This window comes from Vulpes vulpes, chromosome 6 (genome assembly GCF_048418805.1).
Source record: "Vulpes vulpes isolate BD-2025 chromosome 6, VulVul3, whole genome shotgun sequence".
In the NCBI taxonomy this organism is placed as follows: domain Eukaryota; kingdom Metazoa; phylum Chordata; class Mammalia; order Carnivora; family Canidae; genus Vulpes; species Vulpes vulpes.
The window spans coordinates 449,573-468,257 of NC_132785.1; the positions used below are offsets into that span (position 1 = coordinate 449,573).

Sequence of the window (18,685 nt, forward strand, 5' to 3'; positions counted from 1 at the left end):
TGCTCAGGTGGCGACACACCTGAACATCTACATACAACTGCTACCGTTACTAATGGTGGCATTCGCCGAGCCACCACCTGCTTCACGGGGCTGTGGCGACAGCCGGGGTGGGTCGGTTCTATAGGATTCCTCTGAAAACTGCAGTGCGCGGCGCACGCGCTACGTGGTGGCTACTGGCATTACTCCCCTGGCGTGGCTATAAAATACTATGACGGATCTTTCTCTCTGGCAGTCCCCCTAAAAATCAAACTCCTGCATGATGAGAACAATATTAACTTTTTCCATTTAAGACAGGCACAAAAAAAAAATAAGATGAGCACAAAGTCTACAAACACTTAAGAATGCGAGAAATACTCCTTTTTTATGTGATTGGAAAATAGGATATTCTGAACAGAACATAAAATAGCACAGCTTGTTTATTAGAATCTGACATTTTTCTTATGTAGATGATCAATTTGTTCTAATAAAGTGCTGTGCTTTAAAAGCTTTTACAAAGTTTCTCTTATATAATATTCTCGAAGGGTTTTGTTTAAAAAAAAAAAAAGAAAGATTTTGCTTTTTTAACATCACAAGGGGAGGGAAAGTCCCAGTGTTCTGGCTCATGCTTGGTCCCTTCTCCCTACACCTGCACAACACTCTCCCGTCCCCCCGCCCCCTGCAGTATACCCGCAGCCCACCTCCTGGTGCTCCCGGTCCTCTCCCCTGCTGCCACCCCAGAACCCAGTACAGGGCCAGCAGCACACGGGCTCTAGTGTTGTCTCTTGAATGAATGCAGGAGCAGATGAATGACAACACAAAAAAATCTCTTTTTTTTCATCCACAATTCTTGTTACTTGTAACGCCTCTACTGGACTTACTAACTCTCCCAAGTTAGACACGGTTCCTCCTTTGATCCAACCGCTCTCGGTCCCTGCCTCAAACTCCCCGGTTACAGCAGTCCCCGCTTGTTCCCCACGCGCTTCCTGGGGCTTCAGGCACCGTGCTCAGCTGGGTCCGGAAGCAGGTGATCCTTCCTCGGCAGGACCCTCTGACGCAGCAGTGGCCTAGCAGGGCACCTCACACCGCCCCATTGCACAGGCACGAATCACCCCACCTCAGCACAAGAAGGGGGAGTACAGCACGGCGGGGCGCGGGGAGAGGGAGCGCCCTCGTTCACACAGCCCGTGCTACAGGGCATTTCAACAGTGTGTCCGGGGCTCAGTACTATCTCAGTGTCAGCATCCCCCGGGGGCCCGCAGATTAGGGGGGCTGCTCCGTACTCTTCTTTTTTTTAAACCATTCTTCAGTATTTGGCGATGTAATACTTCAGGACAGTCCCTCCTGTCACCCAAGGGGCTGGCTTCATTAAATACCCACAGCAGAGGGAGCTACTCCTCCACCTAAACCCTGATTCCCCCTCTAGCACATGGGCGCTCCCAGGAAAGCTGCTGTCTGCTAGGTACACACTCACCGGGCCGGCTTGCACCTGGCGGGCGGGTGACCAGTTCTCACAGCCGACCCGGAACGTCATCTGCACCCCGTCCAGGCCACGGCAGTTAGGATGCCCCCTTTGCACCTGCTCTTTGTACTCCCTCCTCAAGGATCCCAAGACTGCAGGGTGCAGAGAAACTACATTCTAAGAGGAGCCCGGGGCCCTGAGTCACCACGTGGAAGAGAGCTGGGATCCAAAACCACCCGCGCTGGATCGTAACGTGGGCAAGGAATACCCTGCTGCATTAAGCCACCGAAGTGTCTGAAAGTGCTTGTTAGAGCAGGGAGCACTGGCTGTCACAAGGCCAGGTACGCACTGGGGTGATAACGAGGCCGGCCCAAAGGGCGCCTGGGGGCTCAGTCAGGTAAGCGGCCCGCTCTCGATTTTGGCTCAGGCCATGACCTCGAGGTTGTGGGGTCCAGCCCCGAGTATGGCTCTGTGCTCAGTGAGGAGTCTGCCGGAGATTCTCTCCGTCTTCCTCCGCCCCGTGCTCATGTGCTCTCTCTCTCTAAAATAAATAAAAATGTCTTTAAAAAAAATTAAGGTTGGCCCAAGAGGAAGGTGAGAGTCACCAAAAGCTTCATCCATCAGACAAGCACAAAGTTGTTACCTGTGTAGACTGTTATGCTGACGCCTAATGTTTAAACAGGATAGAGAGGACCCAGCTGGAAAGCCGCTGCATCAGCCTCCAAAGCAATCCATTCCTAAACTCTGATTTGTGTTTTTCCAAGGTGTGTCTTACGTCTGAGCACTTCTTACCACCTCTACCCCTACCGTCCTTGCATGAACCACTATACAAATTCTTGGCCTAGAAAACTGAAAAGCGTGACACGTATTCTGTTGCAAAGCCTATGGGAGAGAAAGGCACTTTCATACCTCACTAATGAGACTGCAAACCGGATACAACGGGGAGGCCACATCCAACAAGCCGCACCCGTGCTTCGCTTCTAACCAGCCACCTCACTTCCCGGAACTTATCTTGAGGATCCCGTCCCCATCCCCATCCCCATCCCCATCCCCATCAGGTAACACAAAGACACACGTGCACAAGGAGAAGGCTCGGTAGGAGGCTGCGTGAAGGAAGCCTGGTCCGTCCACACAGTATGCAGCGAGCAAGAACACACAACGCACAGATCGCTTAGGTGGACACCAAGTGGTTTCCAGGACACGCTGTAGAATGAAAAAGGCAAAGTGCAGAAGCAGAGCTACACTGTGCTACCTTTCATCTACGGAAAAAAGGGTAAATGAGCAATGAAGGAGATTTGTTGACATCAGCAGGTGCACGGGAACAGACATGGAGAAGAATCTATCTTTTGTTTGGTTCTGAGTTTTGGGACCATGTTAATGTTTCACACCCTCAAAAATAAGTATATAAAGTCAACAAGGAGTGTGAGGCGGGGGCAGGGTGTGGACCCAAAACAGAACATGAACAGAAACAAGCGGACCTAACTGTATCACAAATGAACGGCACAGGCTGCAGGGGGGCGTGGGGGGGACTGGAAAGTCACCTTGGGGAGCAGGAACCCTACTACACACCCTACACACCCTAAGGCAAGATGTGAGATTTGTACACGAACATAGTACTTGAGTTAGTAGGTCTGCATATGGGGTATGCGGCTTAGCAGCCCTGAAGCTATCCCGTGCGTCGTTTAGGACTGAGCAAGTAAACATGCTGGGGAGTTTCTCACCATTATCCCAGGAGCTGCAGTTGGTGGGGGGAGGGCGGAATAAACTCCCTGGTGATGGACGAGGCGGGCAGTTCAGGATGACCTCACGTGCGTGCACCCCCCCCCCCCCCCCCCCCGCACACACAAAGGTACAGGAAGAGTTACAGACGCGTGAGCACACACTCGTGTTTTCCAGCCCTGTCCCCGGGAGGCCAACGATCTCCCCAACAGTGAGCGCTCGTAGCACCCAGATTTTGGCTTCTTCACGAGTGAAACGACGGCTGCAGGCTCGGCTAACTCTGGGGCTGAGGCCGGGGAATACAAGACGAGCCGGGAACACCCCGTGGTACCCAAGGTGAGTGTGGAGTCCCAAAGTAAAGGTCACAGAAGCCAGTGTCGCCCCGGTCGAATCCTGGGCCATGTGGGCAAGAAAATAAACAGGTGGTGGTAACGGGTCCTCACGCACAGAAGTAATTAAGGACTCGTGAGCCCGTACTGGTGGGGACAACTGGAAAGATAAGTAAGCACGGGGGACCAGTTTCTCCTCACAAACTGCAACTGAAAGGCGAAGAGCTAATGACTGGAAAAAGCAGAACCCGCGAGCGCCGCAGTCCTGCTTCTCTAAGAGCCATGGGCGGAGAGTAAAGTCACTGGGCAGGAATACGGGAAACGGTATCCACACAGCTGCAGAGTATTTCCTCGTAAAATACTCATGAATCACAAAGGGGGACTGGAGTGGAGAAGCCCGGGAGACGCACGTGACCCCACGGTCGTCGTGACCACCTCCAGAGATGGGATGGATCAGCACCACGTGCCCCCCGCCCCCCGGAGAAGGGCTAAGAGCACTTCCGTGGCCTCCTTGTAAAAAGTGCACAACCTGGACTTAACCACGAGGACACAGCAGACAAATTCAAGGGCAGGACGCCGCGGCCCCGCAGGACCGCAAGGAGCTGCTGGGGTCCATCCGGCTGCACGAGGCGTCCCAGCGGGGCGGCTCTCGGACGCCGGCCTGGCAGCTGTAAAGCAGAGCCCTCGCTCAAGTCAGCGCAGCGGGCACGTCCTGAGCACCTTCTACGCCGCGCAGCGTGCTGGGCTCTGCGGCCATAATCAGCTCAAGACCCAGGAGACCCAGACCCTACACAACACAAACGGAGCATCCGACGACGGGCGTGCACACTGGGCCTGGTGGGCCGTGCTCTCCGGGGACGTGGGCCACGCCGTCCACCTGGGTGTCTTACCCTCTCCCACTCAGGTCACCTGTTCTCTCTCCAAGGAGGGGTCAGGGGCCGCCTCCCGCGGACGCCCCCCAACACTCAGGGTCCCCGTGAGTCCCGGCCTCTGTGTGCTTCCCTCCTCACGCTGACCCGCTGCGCTGCACTTTACCAGATGATAAATCCCTCCCCACGGTAGACCTGGCGTCCGGTGTGTTTGTATTCAGGCCCGGTGCGCGTGCCTGGTACACAGCAGGCGCCCAATGAGTGCTTACGCAGCTGGCCCGTGAACCGGATGGCCTCTGAGACCACCGAGGCGCCTGGCAGAGCTTTGGGGCAGGGGCCGTGGGGGCACCGAGGCCAGGAGGGGGGCGCGTCCTTCCAGGGGCGGGGTCCCCCCTCGCTGGCCGCCTCCCTTGTGGCCCGGCCACACCTCCCGCCCTCCGTATCCAGGCCGGGGACAGGGCGGGGGCCACGGCGGTGGGGGCTTCCGGGTTTACGGTGTTTCAGATCACAGACATCGGTCCCTCGTGTCACCATGTGCTTCCGCCTGCCTCCGACCCGCTCTCACTACACCCCGTAGCGCGGCTTCCGACGTCAATGGATCTGTTCTTAGAAAGAGACGCTTTGTCTCTGCAAGACGCACTCGTGCGGTTACATGTTCTCATACATGTGGGTCCTACGGTCGCCCGGGACCCCGACACGCGGTTGTCCCTTATTGCACGTATTGTTACATTTTTCCTGACTTTTCACTATTATAAATTTTGCTAAAATGCACAGTTATTTGTAAGACTTTTGTTGTTTCTTCTACTGGTCAGGAGAGACTCCCAGACAGGAGACTGACCAAAGAGTATGAAAATCTTGGGAAATGTAACGCACGTTACAGAAACGCACAGGGAACTAACTTCCAAGAGACCTGTGTGTGGTGGCTGGCGACAGCGCCGTGGAGCCGGTCCGGGCGGCCTCACCCACCGCAGGGTGACGGGGCGTGTGGTGCCTGGACTCCACCGCACCTGCTGCGGCCGCATCCCGGGCGACCGTGCCCCGCCTGCCTGGGGACCCTGGGGTGGCCACACCCCGACGGCCAGCGGCCTCCTGCCACCCCGGGGGCTCCCAGGCTCCGCCTCCGGCAGGTGGCACACAGCCCCCAAGGCTGCAAATGCGGCTGCCCGGGCGCCCAGGCCCCCAATGCGAGGAGACCCTGACCCCTCAGCGGCTCTCGACCTCAGCCCCCGCCACCTCCCCACGGCCCTTCCCATCCCCAGCAGCCCCCCCACCTCCCCCTGGCTGCACCCCCTGCCTCCCCACAGCCCTCCCCGACCCCAGCACGCCCCCCCACCTCCCCTGGCTGCCCCACCATGGTCTCCCCGCGGCCCTTCCTGTCCCCAGCACACACAGCCCCACCCCCCAGGACGTCGGGAGCTCCTCCCGCACCCACAACGTGAGCCTGAGCTCTGGGCCTGCTCCGCCGCCCCCCGGGGGCCCCATCCAGGCTGTGGGCTCAGGCCACCCACTGCGCCCGCAGGGGTCTCGTCGCCTGGGGGGCTCCTTCTCCTTAAGGCCTGTTTAAACACCGCTTCCCCGGGGGCCCCCCTTACTTCTTGGGTCAGGGCCCTCCTGTCATCTGCTCCGAGGCAGCCTCACGTGGCCCTGCCTGCCCAGTGCCTGCGCCGCCAACACTGGGGCACCGCCTGCACGCACCGGCTCAGCCGCCGCACCCCGGACCCGACGCCCAGGTGGCGGGCGTCAGGCTTGTCCGGCCCAGCCCTCAGGCCCAGCCCTCATCACCTCACGGCTAAGGACCGGGCGAGCTCCAGAAGGTCCGGGTCCACCAGGCGTGAAAGCCTCCACTGTGCACGAAGATCAAGCCTGCAGCTCAGTGATGCGGACCTGCAGACGCGCACTCAACGGTGCCTCTCCTTGCCTTGGCTATTTGTATACGGTGACACCGTCGCCCTCAGTGGTGCCCCTAACAGTAATGAACAAGTCTGTATTTGACATTTTGTCCAGTCGCGTGCTCTGGCATCTACGTTCAAGCCCTCCTGTTTCTACTATGTTCATGCAACCAAAATGATCCTTAGAAATGAAAAGGAAAAATAACTCCACTGATACCATGAATTTCCAGTGGTTAAAAGCTGATTCTCCCCCACTTTGTTCAAGTCAGCATGACTTCTTGGTAGAAATACATTCTAATTTCTGCAGAAATAGCAAAGAACTCTGATATTCCAGAAATAAAACCAGCAGAGGGAGCACAGGAACATAAAACTAGTTTCCGAGGTCCCCGTGGATTAGCAAACGCTCTGCTGGCCTCTGGTACTAGGCCAATTCCATCATCACTGACCCACATTTTACGAGGCCTGTACGGTACCGGGCTGAGGGGTGAATGGCTGGGACTCTGCCCCCAGGACGCTGTGCCCGGCGCTCGGTCCGGCTGAGGAGACCCCCCCGTCACTCTTCAGCGGACCTGCGTTCATCGTGAGGTCTTGTTTCGGGGCTAAGGGAACGAGGAGATTGTCCCTTAGCAAACCCCTTTGCCCAGAGCTTGGGGCCTCTCAGGGCCCAGGAGGGAATGAGCTCAACGGCAGGTCTGCACCAGCCTGGTCCCGTAGACATCCCTGCTCTGGCGACGGACACACGGACGAGCGGGGCGGTAGCCAGACTGGCGAGGGGCCCATCCTACCGGCCGGGGAAGAGAAGAGCACGTTCCTGGTGGGGCCTGCTGCGCTGGCCTCGGTGCTGGTTAGGGACGTTCTGGGGCCATATCTGCGCTTCCTCAAAGATACTTCGTGATAAGGCCAGGAGAAGGCTTTAAGCTCTGAGAAAGATGAAGGCAGGACGCCAAGGGGACACTGCATGTGAGAACCAACCCGGGCGACAGGAAGCCCCGGGGCCATGCGGCTGCCCACGGCTCCCTGGGCTCGGGGCAGTGAGAGGGCTGGGGGGGCCGTGGGCCACCTGGGGAGGGTCGCGGGCTGGAGCCCCGCCGAAGGGCCCGCTGCCGCCCCGTGCGGGCACCCCTTGCCCGTCGGCCCACCCCTGGCTCGCCCTTGCGCGGCACTCCGGGAGGGTGAGGACGGCTTCCTGGCGGCTGGCCCACTGCGCTCTCCACGCGGGGCCAGAACCATCCTTTAAATTCTGACCAGGTTGGCGTCTTTGCTTAGAAAGCTTTCTTGGTTTCTCACTGACGTCAGGCTAATGCCTGGATCGTCAGCGATCCAGACGGCCTCTCCCGTCCGCTCGGGCCGCCCGCCACCTCGTGCTCGGCGTGCCAGCCACACAGGGTCCCAGAGTCCCCAAGAAAGATTTTGCAGATCTCCACGCCTTGGACTACTGCTGTTCTGTGAACTCAACACTCCTTCCTTCCCAAATATCTTCAGTCAAGCAACACCTGTGCTGGGAAGGCCCTCCTGGCCCGCTCGGCGTTCCTGGAGGTGCCCGGGCCTGCGCCCCGCCACCGCCTCACTCCTTAGCTTGTGTGTCTCACGGGGCTGGGGAGGATCTGAGGACACCGTACCTGTTATTTGTATGACAGGAGTCGTGGCTGAGGCCAACCAGGGAGAGCCAGGGTCCGGGCACAGCTCACAAGGGAGATTCCTAAGGAGATGGCAACGAGCAGCGAGAGAAGCAGAAGAAAACTGGGAGAGACTGGGGTGCCCGGGGGGGGGGGGCTCAGGGGTCGAGCGTCTGCCTTCAGCTCACGGGGTGATCCTGGGGTCCCGGGATCGAGTCCACGTCGGGCTCCCTGCTCAGCGGGGTCTGCTTCTCCCTCTGCCTCTGCTGCTCCCCCTGCTTGTGCACGTTCTCCCTCCCTCTCTGTCTCCCTCCCTCCAATAAAGATTTCAGAAGAAAAGAAAACTAGAAGAGAAGGTGTCACGGAAGCCAAGGGAGGGCTGCTACAAGCCAGGAGTGGCCACGTTGTAAAACGCGGCGGAAAGGTGAAGCACGACAGAGGATCTGGCAACCAGCGGGTCCCTGGCCACGGTGGAGCAGCAGACAAGCCACACTGCGGGCGGGACGAGGGCAAACGACAGGGGAAGACTTCGCAGCAGCTGGCAAGTGATATTCCTTTAAGAGGCTGTGCTGTTTGCTAGGACACGAAGAAATTACACCCATTGAAGGGAGCCCCGACTGCGCTCCCCCGACTGCGAGGTCCCCAGAGCAGGTCAAGTGGTCCCCAGAGCAGGTCAAGTCCGAGACAGACAGGAGACCCGGGGTTGCCAGGGGCCGGGGGAGGCGAGTGGGACTCAGGGCTTGATGGGGGCTGAGTTTCAGTCTGACACGTCAGAAATGTTGTGTAGACGGATGGTGGTGATCTGAGTGTTCTGGAGGCCCCTGAGCCACATGCTTAAAGATGATTAAAATGGTGAATTTTCTTTCTGTACATTGTACTATGATTTAAAAAAAGAAAAAAAGCACTGCTACTAAGAGAATAAGATGAAAACTGCTACAATAGGGCCCAGGACGGTCTGTTTGTTGAACAGAAAGCCGAGATGCTTACGCATGTTAATGCACTGAGAAGAGGGAGTTAGTCAAAAGGGAGACAAAGGGCGTAGCTTTGATGTGCAGATCCCAGGAGAATCAGTCCTGGGGACTCCCCGGTGAGGCAGGAGCACCAGGTGAGGACAGGAGAGAGAAAGTGTGTTTGTTGGGGAAGACTACAGGGGGGCAAGAAAAAGACTATTTTTTTTTTTAAAGATTTACTTATTCATGAGACATAGAGAGAGGCAGGGACCCAGGCAGAGGGAGAAGCAGGCTCCATGCAGGGAGCCCGACGCGGGACCCGATCCAGGGACCCTGGGGTCACACCCTGGGCCAAAGGCAGATACTCAACCACTGAGCCAGCCCGGGGCCCCAAAAGAATATTTTTTAGAAGATTTATTTATTTTAGAGAGAGTGGGGGGGGGGGGGGAGGAAGGGCGGAGGGGAGGGAGGGAGAGACTCTCAAGCAGACTGCCCACCAAGCACAGACCAGGGATGAAGGATCAGGGACCGACTGGTCAACAAAGACAAGAGCAAACGGAGCTGGAGGCAGGATTTAAAAAACTGAAAGACGAGGAGACTCGCGTGAGCAGAGAAACACCGAAGTGCCAGGCTCCTGACGTGGACAGTTCTGGGTCCCTCCCAGGCCAGGCTTCGCCGGGGTGTCGGTGGCTAAGAAGAGAAATGCAGTCGGGAAAGACCTGGGTCCTGTCTACGGGGGAAGCTTCTGTGTGTTCTTCTCCCCAGAAAACACAGATAATTAGGATGATCTTTTACGACCCCTTTCCGCTGGATTCAATTTCCTCTTTACTGCATTCCTTTCTCCCCCTTGAGGAAATCCCTCATGGTCTAGGTACTAACCCATTTTACACCCTGATTCACCTACTTATGCTCTCATACGCCATCTAAACTCAGTATGAACCTTGCTCTGTACTAAGTCATAGGCTGGTAATCTGTGGGAGACATAAAAAGCCCATTAAGAACCATGAAAACAGGCAGTGACTCATTTCCCAGGGTCAACATTACATGTTAAACACACTAGTAAAGACGAGTCATTATCATCTATTCCAGCGTTTCAGAGGCTAAGCATGGGTGTTTTGTTACCTTCCTTACATGATCCTGAGCAGATCCTACTCCCTCCCCAACCAACAAATCCTGAATAATAAAGGGGGCTTTGGGTTTTACACTGAAAAGAGCCCAGAAGGAAGTTAAAAAAGAACTGGACCTTTTTATGAAGCCTCGCTACCCACAATGAGCTCATTTTTTTTTTTTTTATTTCACTTGTCTGAGAAGCGGGGGAGTCTGTCTCACACACCATCTTCTCACCCCAAGGGTGGAAAGGGCAGACTGAGGCAGCTTTTTGGCCTTCTGAGGTTTGTGCGGTTGCCACATGGTCTCAAACCACGTCTCATCAACACATGCGCCAACACTGGCTTCCTCCAGTGCGACGTGACAGAGAACCAAATCTCCAACCTTCTGAAAAGAGGCTGATTCCTCTTTTGTCTGCACTGAAAATTCCAGACAATCTCTGACATTCTACGTTACTGCGCCATTCCGGAAGCCTGCGTCCGTGCACACCGTTCTGTGTCGCTTTGACAACACGGATCGTGATGCCAGACCACACGGCAGGTGACAGGTCCCTGTGAGAGCGGCGCGTGGAGGTTCTGCTTCCAGTCCCACCTGTATGTCCTCTGAATGCCGTGACCAGGGTGCAGGTGTCTTGCTCCAGTGTGAGGATGGTCACTTGGCCTGACTGGTCACCAATAAACACATGCCGGGTTTCAACATCAAATCTATCATGTAAACATTAAGGATCATTTCTCAGAATTGATGGATTTACATAAACAAATAAATGAAACCAAGAAACGTGCAAATCTCGTATGAAGACAGCTTGGCCGTAACGCTGGAAGATACAAAAAGTAGACAAAACAAAGTGAAAGATGCAGTACCATGGGACAGAAAGACTCAACGCGGGAATGATGTCACTCCTTACAACATGAACTTACAAATTTAATACAATCCCTATAAACATACCAGCATTTTTCCCCCCCTAGGGCTAGGGAAGTCTAAGTCCACATAAAAAAATAAAAAGAGCCAGGAACATTGTGAAAATAAGAACGATCACGCTATGTGACAGGGGAGAAGTGGAACACGTCACAAAATCTCTGTAATCAGAAGTGCGGTATTGGTGCCTGAACAGACACAGGCCCATGGGACGAGACGGCAGGTCTAGGAACAGACCCCAGAGCACGTCTGATAAGGGTGGCTCTTCAAATGAGTAAGGAAGAGATGGGTAAAAAAAAAAAAAAATGTTGGCATAAACTGGATAGGCATTTGGAAAAACAAAACAGGATCTGTGTTTCACGTTGTGTATCAGGATGGACTGCAAATGGATTAAGGATCTAAGTGTAAAACATGACAACTCTGAGTTCTGGAAGGGAGAGTCCTTTATAACCTTGGAGTGGGAAACGCTACGCACTACTCAAAAACGTACGTAACAAACACACCATCAGCAAAGCCAAAAGACAAACTGGAAAAAATATCTGCGATCCATGTCACAAGAGGCCCAGGCCCCCAACACAAAAAGAACCATCAGGAGGAAAGCAACCACAGGCCGAACAGAACCAAGGGCAACACGTATGAACACACAGTTCAGGAAGAAATGAAGATGAAGACTGAGCACGTGAGAAACGGGCCCGACCGCCAGGCTTGGGAAGAAGGCTGCCCACGGGGCGGACGTGGGGTCGGGCCACCGGGATTCCAGGAGGGTCCCACCTTCGACGGACGAGAGTGGCTCCCTCCGCCCGGGCTGTACACGTGACATGGTTCACGCCAAACACCTGCTTTCCTCTCAGTCTGGAATTCCGGTGCATGTGAGGGTCAGAGAGAGGCTGCCTACGTGACCAGCCTGCAGCGAAAGCCTAAGGCACACTCCGGAGTCTCTAGGGGCTTCCCCGGTTGAGGACACCTGGCGAACCTGGAGATCTGTCCAGAGATACACCGGCCGGAGGACAGACGAGGGCATGCCCGAGGCTCTTCGCTCCATGTTATTTTAGATGGCTCATGTTTGAAAACAGCAAGAGGCCTCCATCGAAAGGGGACTTACTGAATTAACTAGGATATATCCATGTGGTACTAGGGGAAAAGATCCTAAGCTCATAAGCTCACCATCGTGGGGGAATTTCCGGGGCATATTATTAAGTGGCGAAAACAAGCCAAGGTACATTAAGAGTTTATGAGCTACACGATCTTCGCCTGAGAAAGGGAGGGCAACGGAAGCGTGTGCGTGTGCATGCGTGTGCTTATTTTACTAAATGAAGCTCTGGAATCATGTCATTATTTTACTTATTAAAAACATATACAAAATTAAAGGGAAAAAAATCCCCCAAAGTGACAACAAAGTAAAGTGAGTGAACCTAACTATCGAGTTGGTGGTAAAGCCGTAGTTAACAGAATTGTTTCAAGTGACTTTTCACTTGCATGAAACGCTTTTCAACTGTCCATCCTCGGGAGGATATATTCTAAGGACAAAAAGAACTGCAGAGATCTCACTCCGTAGCCTTGTTGCTATCATGCTGCGATTATCATTCTGGAACAGCTTAGACATAACGTAGCATAAAACGGGTATGTTAACGTTTCACGAGCCATAATTTCCAGCCCAAGACAAAAGAACCAAATACAAAAATGAAGTTAGAACCCTGTTATGTTAAATCTGAATTCATTACATGAGTCAGTGATTTAGCTTCTTCTCAGGGATACACACACGTCTGTTTCCTAGCCAGCTCGGAACACCGCTCCCCGAGGGAAGCGGCTGATTCAGGACGGGGGCGGAAAGGGACAAGGGAAGCTTCAGACGCGCCAGAGCAAGGAAGCGCTCAAAGGCAAGTGCGGTTACATCCAGACACTGGAGCCAACGTGGGGCTCTTATTGGCCAAAGATGGGACAATATCAGCATTCAAAAAAGGCAAGTTCCTGAAATCTACTAATGTACTGTTTTTAAAGTCAGAGTTTATAATAATGCTCAAAAAGAAAAAAAAAAAAGACACCTATCGGAGTAACCAGGGTGCTGAATCTCTACTCGGAAAATGAGCAATTAAAGAGAAATCAGAACTTCTGTTGCTTTTGCCAAACTGACTGTAGCTCAGGGTAACCACGTAGCTCAAGCTAATGAGGGGGAAGTTCCACTGTATGGAAGCATTCCACATATGTTAATATGTGGGGGAAAATGATGACAAAATTGCCATTTTTGCAACGCCCGTGAAAGAACCGGTTCAGGGGAAAGGACTAAATGCAGGGCTGATGCGGAGGCCAGCACTGCAGGCACCTGGCGGTCACCACCGGCAACACGGATCAAGCTGGGCATCCCCGGAAGGGTGACGACCTGCCACGATGCGCCTCCTGCTGCGAGGCAACCAAGGGTGCTCACCTGAAGCTGACTCTGCACTGAATCAAGACCTCGAGAGGCAGCTCTCGGCTCCCAAGAACACATGGCAGAGGCGCAGGTAGAACCAGCGAAACGACAGCACAAGGACGGGGAGATCACTAGGAACAGGGCTGCCCCCGGGAACACAGCCTCGGTGCCTCCGACACCATATAGACGCTCAGGAAGGAGGAGGAGGAGATCACTGCTCCGGACTGGGGGGGACTGGGGGGGGAACCCCGGGCGTGACAACCACGTTCAGCGTGTGAAGTGGATCTGGACCCGATTTCAACAGACTCACTGCAAAAAGCCAGTAAGTGATACATGTGAACATGGATCGATCATTCTACACTATCGCGTGGTGGTTATACATTTTTAAGAGTAACAATAGCATTGTGATTGCCGAGAAGTTCTGTATTCTTCCGTGGTGAGGTACGTAAGGGTCACATGACGTGAGGTCTGAGGTTTGTTTCTGAATACTCCAGGGGGAGAGCGAGCGAGCGAGTGAGCCAGAAAGACAGAAGAATCAACGCTGGGTCTGATGAGTACGGGAGCATCCGTTATAGCCTCTTCTCCACTTGGTGCATGTTTTGAACATTTTCATAATAAAACTTTTTTTTTTTAAAGTAAAGGAGAAAAAGGCATCACAAATTCTTTCAGTCTCATGGACAGCAGAGAGGTTATACCCTCCAAACAAGCTGTCACATATATATATGCTCACATAACAGTATTTAGCTTTACATGGAGTAAGATCACCTGCTACATTTACCTATAGATTGATTCTAAGAACGCAGGTGACGAAACAAGTGCACTCTGACACCGACCAGTCTTTATGATGGCAGGTAAGTAGTATTCTCCTAAAGAAGTACAAATGCAAACAAGAGCTATTTGAAAGGGAGCGGAGATAAAATCATACAGCCTCAAAGCCAGTGACTGGCATTAAGGGTGAGATGAGGAAATACAAAAATCAAGATAACCCGAATAGCCTTCCAGTACCTTGCCCTGAATATGAGCAGACCTGAGAGACGTCTTGGTGAAAAGACCTTGTACTAGGTAGGGGGACGTCTTGGAAATATCCTGAATGTGAATAACGGCTTAAAACGAGGACTCCCTACACCGCGCAGAAGCAGGAGAAACGCGATGGAAACACGGTCACGTGACGAGACCGAAGGGGAGGCCGAAGTGTTCACAATTTAAATACTGGCCCGTGAAGGGGGAGGGAAACCAGGTCTATTTCCCAACACCCACCCGCATCCCAGGGCGGCGCGGTGTGACCTGGAGCAGGTCCCTTCACCCTCCCGAGCCCTGGTCTCCACACTGTGAAACGGACAACGTGGTCTTTCTGCTTTTACCTCTAGTGATCGTCCCGACAGTGAGCGGAGAAGCCCCGGGCAGAACCCTCGGGAGCTGCGACTGGGGGCCCCATCCCCCCCCTGCCCCCGTCCGCCCGACTACTGCTCAGTCCTGTCGCTCACTTCGCCCCTGAAGCTTCAGACCTTCAGCCACAGCAACCAAAGACTCTGAGGTTGTTTGGAAATTAAATCTCTGAAGCGTCAGTCCCTTGGTCTTCCTCTCTCTCTCTCTACTTCAATTTTGGCTATTTTCACGGCACATGAACTTCTCCCGTTCGAGACCCGAACGAAGAGGAAAACAGGCCGATTCCCCTGCATCACTGACTTGGATGAACGACGGTTCGAGATGGAGACGGGAGAGGTGGTTGGTCTCAGGCCACTTCGTGTGTGTGACGCCAACAGCATCCACTAGGAAGAGAAACTGGTGTTATTCCAACACCTTCCCCTAAGAAACCTGTAAGTATGGAAAGTGGCAGAAAAAAGAGGAAAGACATGACGTAGAGGGTTCCCGTGAAAAAACGGGTTTAACAAAGGGGGGCGGGGGGGGGGCGGCGGGATGGGGACACCGGGTGGTGGCCACCGAGGAGGGCACGCGGTGAGATGAACACCAGGGGCTGTACTGTGTGTTGGCAAACTGAGTTCCAGTAAGATCTAAAAAAATAAAAACAAAAATAAAAACTGGACTTTCGTGTGAGCGCCACATTGCCCGGGCACGTTAGGCTGTGACAGCTCCCAGGAGGCCCCGGCCCGGGGACCCCACCCGCTCCCGCAGCGCCAGGAAGGGGCCCGGGAGACGGGGACAGGGGGCCGTCCCCAGGCCGGGGAGGGCCCGGCAGAGCTGGGCCGTGGGCCTCCGGGAGGGGCTGCCCCTGCGGCACACACGCGGCTCCACGCGGCTGGGCCAGGCCCACGGCCCCCGACACTGCCGGCCGCCGCCGCTTTCGGGCGCACGCAGGGGCTCGGGGCTCCCGCCACGGGGCTCCGCTGGGAACCCGCAGCCCACGCCGGGGGAGCCAGAGGCTGCCGCTCAGGACTTGGGCCCTGGCGCTGCTGTCCCGTGTCCATTTTCCGAGGGTTTAAAAAGTGAACTTCGTAAGGGCAAGAGCTGCCCGTTTCCTGGGCCCTTGGCGTGGCTAGTGACACGGAAGCCAGCGTACGAAGCACCAGGACGCGGCCGCCGGGCGCTGCGGTCCGCGGGGGGCGGACAGGGTGACGGGGTGGACGGCGGCCGAGGCCGCGACCCGGGGGGGCCACCTGCCGACTCTGCAGCTGGGCGGTGCGGTGAGGGCACGGCCCCGTGTGGCCCCAGCCGGCCCGCCGGGGGACGAGGCGCTGGCCCGGGCCACGCCAGCAGGGAGTCCGCATCTGCCCACGCGGCGGCCAAGCGATTCCGCCCCGGCCCGAGGCTGGGCTCCACTGGCCCCCACCCGCCCCCGTCCCCGCCCCCGGCCTGCGAGGTGCCACTTGTACAGCCTCCACAGCAGCCAGTCTTCGTTCCTTCATCTTGCTCTTCCAGGGCGGGAAAGGAGAGGACAGGGCCGTGACCCGGGCCGACGTGCGCACACGCACACGCACACGCGCACAGCTACAGTCTGCAAGGACCCAGCACAGCCCTGTCGCTGGGAGAATCGCTGCAATCTGAAGCGAGCACCCGAGAGCAACCTCGCTCCTTCCTCCCCTGCTGCTGACCAGTGGCCGCAGGTTCCCTCTACTCGCTTGGTGGATGGCGGACGGGGGTTCTCTGCTTGGCAAACCGGCAGCCAGGCCCGTCCCTCCTCACCCCGTGGTGGCGGCGTCGCATCGTGCCTGCCGGAGCCCCGCCGGCCAGGCGGGAGGACCAGCAGGTGGAGCAGTGCTGGCCCGGGCGGAGGGGTCCCGGACACCTGGGGGTCACCGCCAGCATCCCCGCCCCCCCGGGGGCCTGCACCGCGGCCTGTGGATGCCGGCCGGCCTCGTCTGGTCCCGCCCGGCGGCCTCTCCAGGAATACCCGAGGACACACAGGCATCTCGTGCTCCTCGCAGCCTTACCGTCCACGCGGGAACCACTCGCATCTCCGTGTTCGGAGCTCCTGACGCCTGAGGCTCGCACAGCGGGCGGCGCCCCGTCTGGCATCAGGCCTGTGTCACAGCCACTCCTCGACCTGCCCCGCGGGATCTGTTCTTTGAGGGGAAATCACCCCCCTGATCCGCCTCCGGGAAGACCCTCCGGGACGTGTGCATTCGTCGCGTCAACGAGCCCCTGAGCTGCAGGGCAGCTCCGCACATACAGCCAGTGTCTCGAGGTGCACATACCCCAACTTTTCCTGACAGAGGAGTCACCAGCTAAGCTCCCACCAGGGGATTTTTGTCCAGCAAAGGATACTGCAGGCCCGAGGCCACGGCACTGGTGCGGTAGCCTCCCAGGCGCCGCGCACTCTCGGAGCAGTGCCAGGCGAACAGCTTGTCCTGCCCGGTGCTCAGCACCCACTCCAGCTCCAGGACAAACAGGATCATCGTCACTCTGCTCTGGTGCGCTAAAAACCAAGAGACAAGAAAGTAACCCAGAGGGCACGGGGAGGGGGTGAGCGCGGTGCACAGAGCCCCCCCCCCCCCCCCCCCCCGGCCCAGGCCCGGCAGCAGCACGGCCCAGACCACGGGCTCACGCCGGGCGGAGGCCCACCCGGAGAGGGCCAGGCCCAAGGCTCCCAAGGTCTCGAACCACCCGTCTGCTCCCCGGGCTCCGCCCTCCCGCCTGCCCCGACCCACTGTCCCGTCACCACGGGGCCTGGGCCTCCGGGTGCAGCACAGTCCTGCAGCCCCAGGAGTTTGCTGTTAGCGATCACATGCAGGGGAGGAGGGTGAACTGCCCCTCGCGCCCGAGGACACGCCCGTGGGAAGGCGGGCAGCTCCGACACGGGCGCCACCGCAGGGTCACCGCACCACACGGCTTGGTTACAAGGAACGGTTCAGGGCGCCGGGTGGCCCGGTCGGGGGAGCGTCTGCCTTCGGCTCAGCTCATGGTCCCGGGGGCCTGGGACTGAGTCCCGCACGGGCTCCCCGCCTCTCCCTCTGCTCGTGCTCTCCCTTGTGCACGTGCACTCGCTCGCTCTCAAATGAATAAGTGAAAAATCTTTTTTTTGTTTTAAAAGAAGAAACTGTTCATGTCACCTACTCTATCTCCCTATTTTACATGTGGGTAAACTGAGGCACAATGAAGCTGAGTAGTCTGGCCAAGGTCTGATGGCTTCCCAATTAGAGGATAAAATGCATAAAAAGTTGCTTCCTTCTCCTACACTTCTAGAGGGTGAGGTGGGGGGTCCACGGCCGCTGAACAGAGCTGAGGGGAATGAACTACGATGGATTCCCTCGAGCCCAGACCTCACTGGCCCTGCGCCCGGGAGCCGGCAGTCTGGTGGGTCGGGACTGTGATGACGTGACCGAGAACACAACCGTTACCCACTTGGCCATGAAGATGAAGTCAGTGCGGATGGGCCGGTGCAGCCCTAGGGACAGTAGCCGATTCCCGAGGGTCGAACAGGAGCCAAGCACGGAGACAGGTTCCTTCACTCAGTCACCGCGATGACCCTGCAAACGTGGGTAGCGTCATCACGTCGCAGACCAACCCGGCTGCGGGCTGGCCCCTCTGCCCTGGCCACGGCAGCAGCGGTCCCCGGCGAGCACCCGCAGGACGAGCCATTCCGCCACATGCCTGACACTGAGAGAGCTGGAGCCGGAGACCCTACGGGGACGCAGGAGGGGCCCAGAGCGGTGACACGACGGCTTCTCTGGGGTCCATGCCCGTCAGACCATCAGCCACCATCGGGATCAAAATGTTTTAACTCCGGAGACACGACTTCTTGGAGAAGGTCCTGATCACGGCGTGTCCGACTGCACCGCTTCTACGATGGTAAGAAGGGCCTCCCGCAGGGTCCGCCTCCCGCGTCGGTCTCCGGGGAAAGCAGCCGCCAGCACCTGCCGCTCCTTCTCATCACTCTCTGAGTCCGAGGGGAGGGCAGTGGCCCCGGGGCCAGGCCGGGGAGCCCTCTGGGCTGCCATCACGTGGGGGGGAGGGAGGCTCACGAAAGCTGCGTGACTTCCCCAAACCC

The 18,685-nt window shown here is 56.6% G+C and overlaps 1 protein-coding gene and 1 long non-coding RNA gene across 8 annotated transcripts in view; both read right to left on the reverse strand.

Annotated features, from left to right (window-relative positions):
• Window positions 1-18,685, reverse strand: part of WDFY2 (WD repeat and FYVE domain containing 2) — a 157,646-nt gene that overhangs the window by 19,940 nt on the left and 119,021 nt on the right. For all 7 annotated transcript variants that reach the window (XM_072760503.1, XM_072760501.1, XM_072760499.1 and 4 more), the window contains 2 exons: window positions 16,963-17,113; window positions 10,509-10,621 (listed from right to left, as the gene is read on the reverse strand). In XM_072760503.1, coding sequence (XP_072616604.1) covers window positions 10,509-10,621; window positions 16,963-17,113 — 264 coding nt within the window. The remainder of the gene's footprint in view (window positions 1-10,508; window positions 10,622-16,962; window positions 17,114-18,685) is intronic.
• Window positions 1,282-7,857, reverse strand: LOC140599273 (uncharacterized). The gene is made up of 2 exons (XR_012001938.1): window positions 6,462-7,857; window positions 1,282-6,318 (listed from the first exon to the last, which is right to left on the reverse strand). It is a non-coding gene; the product is annotated as an uncharacterized lncRNA (long non-coding RNA).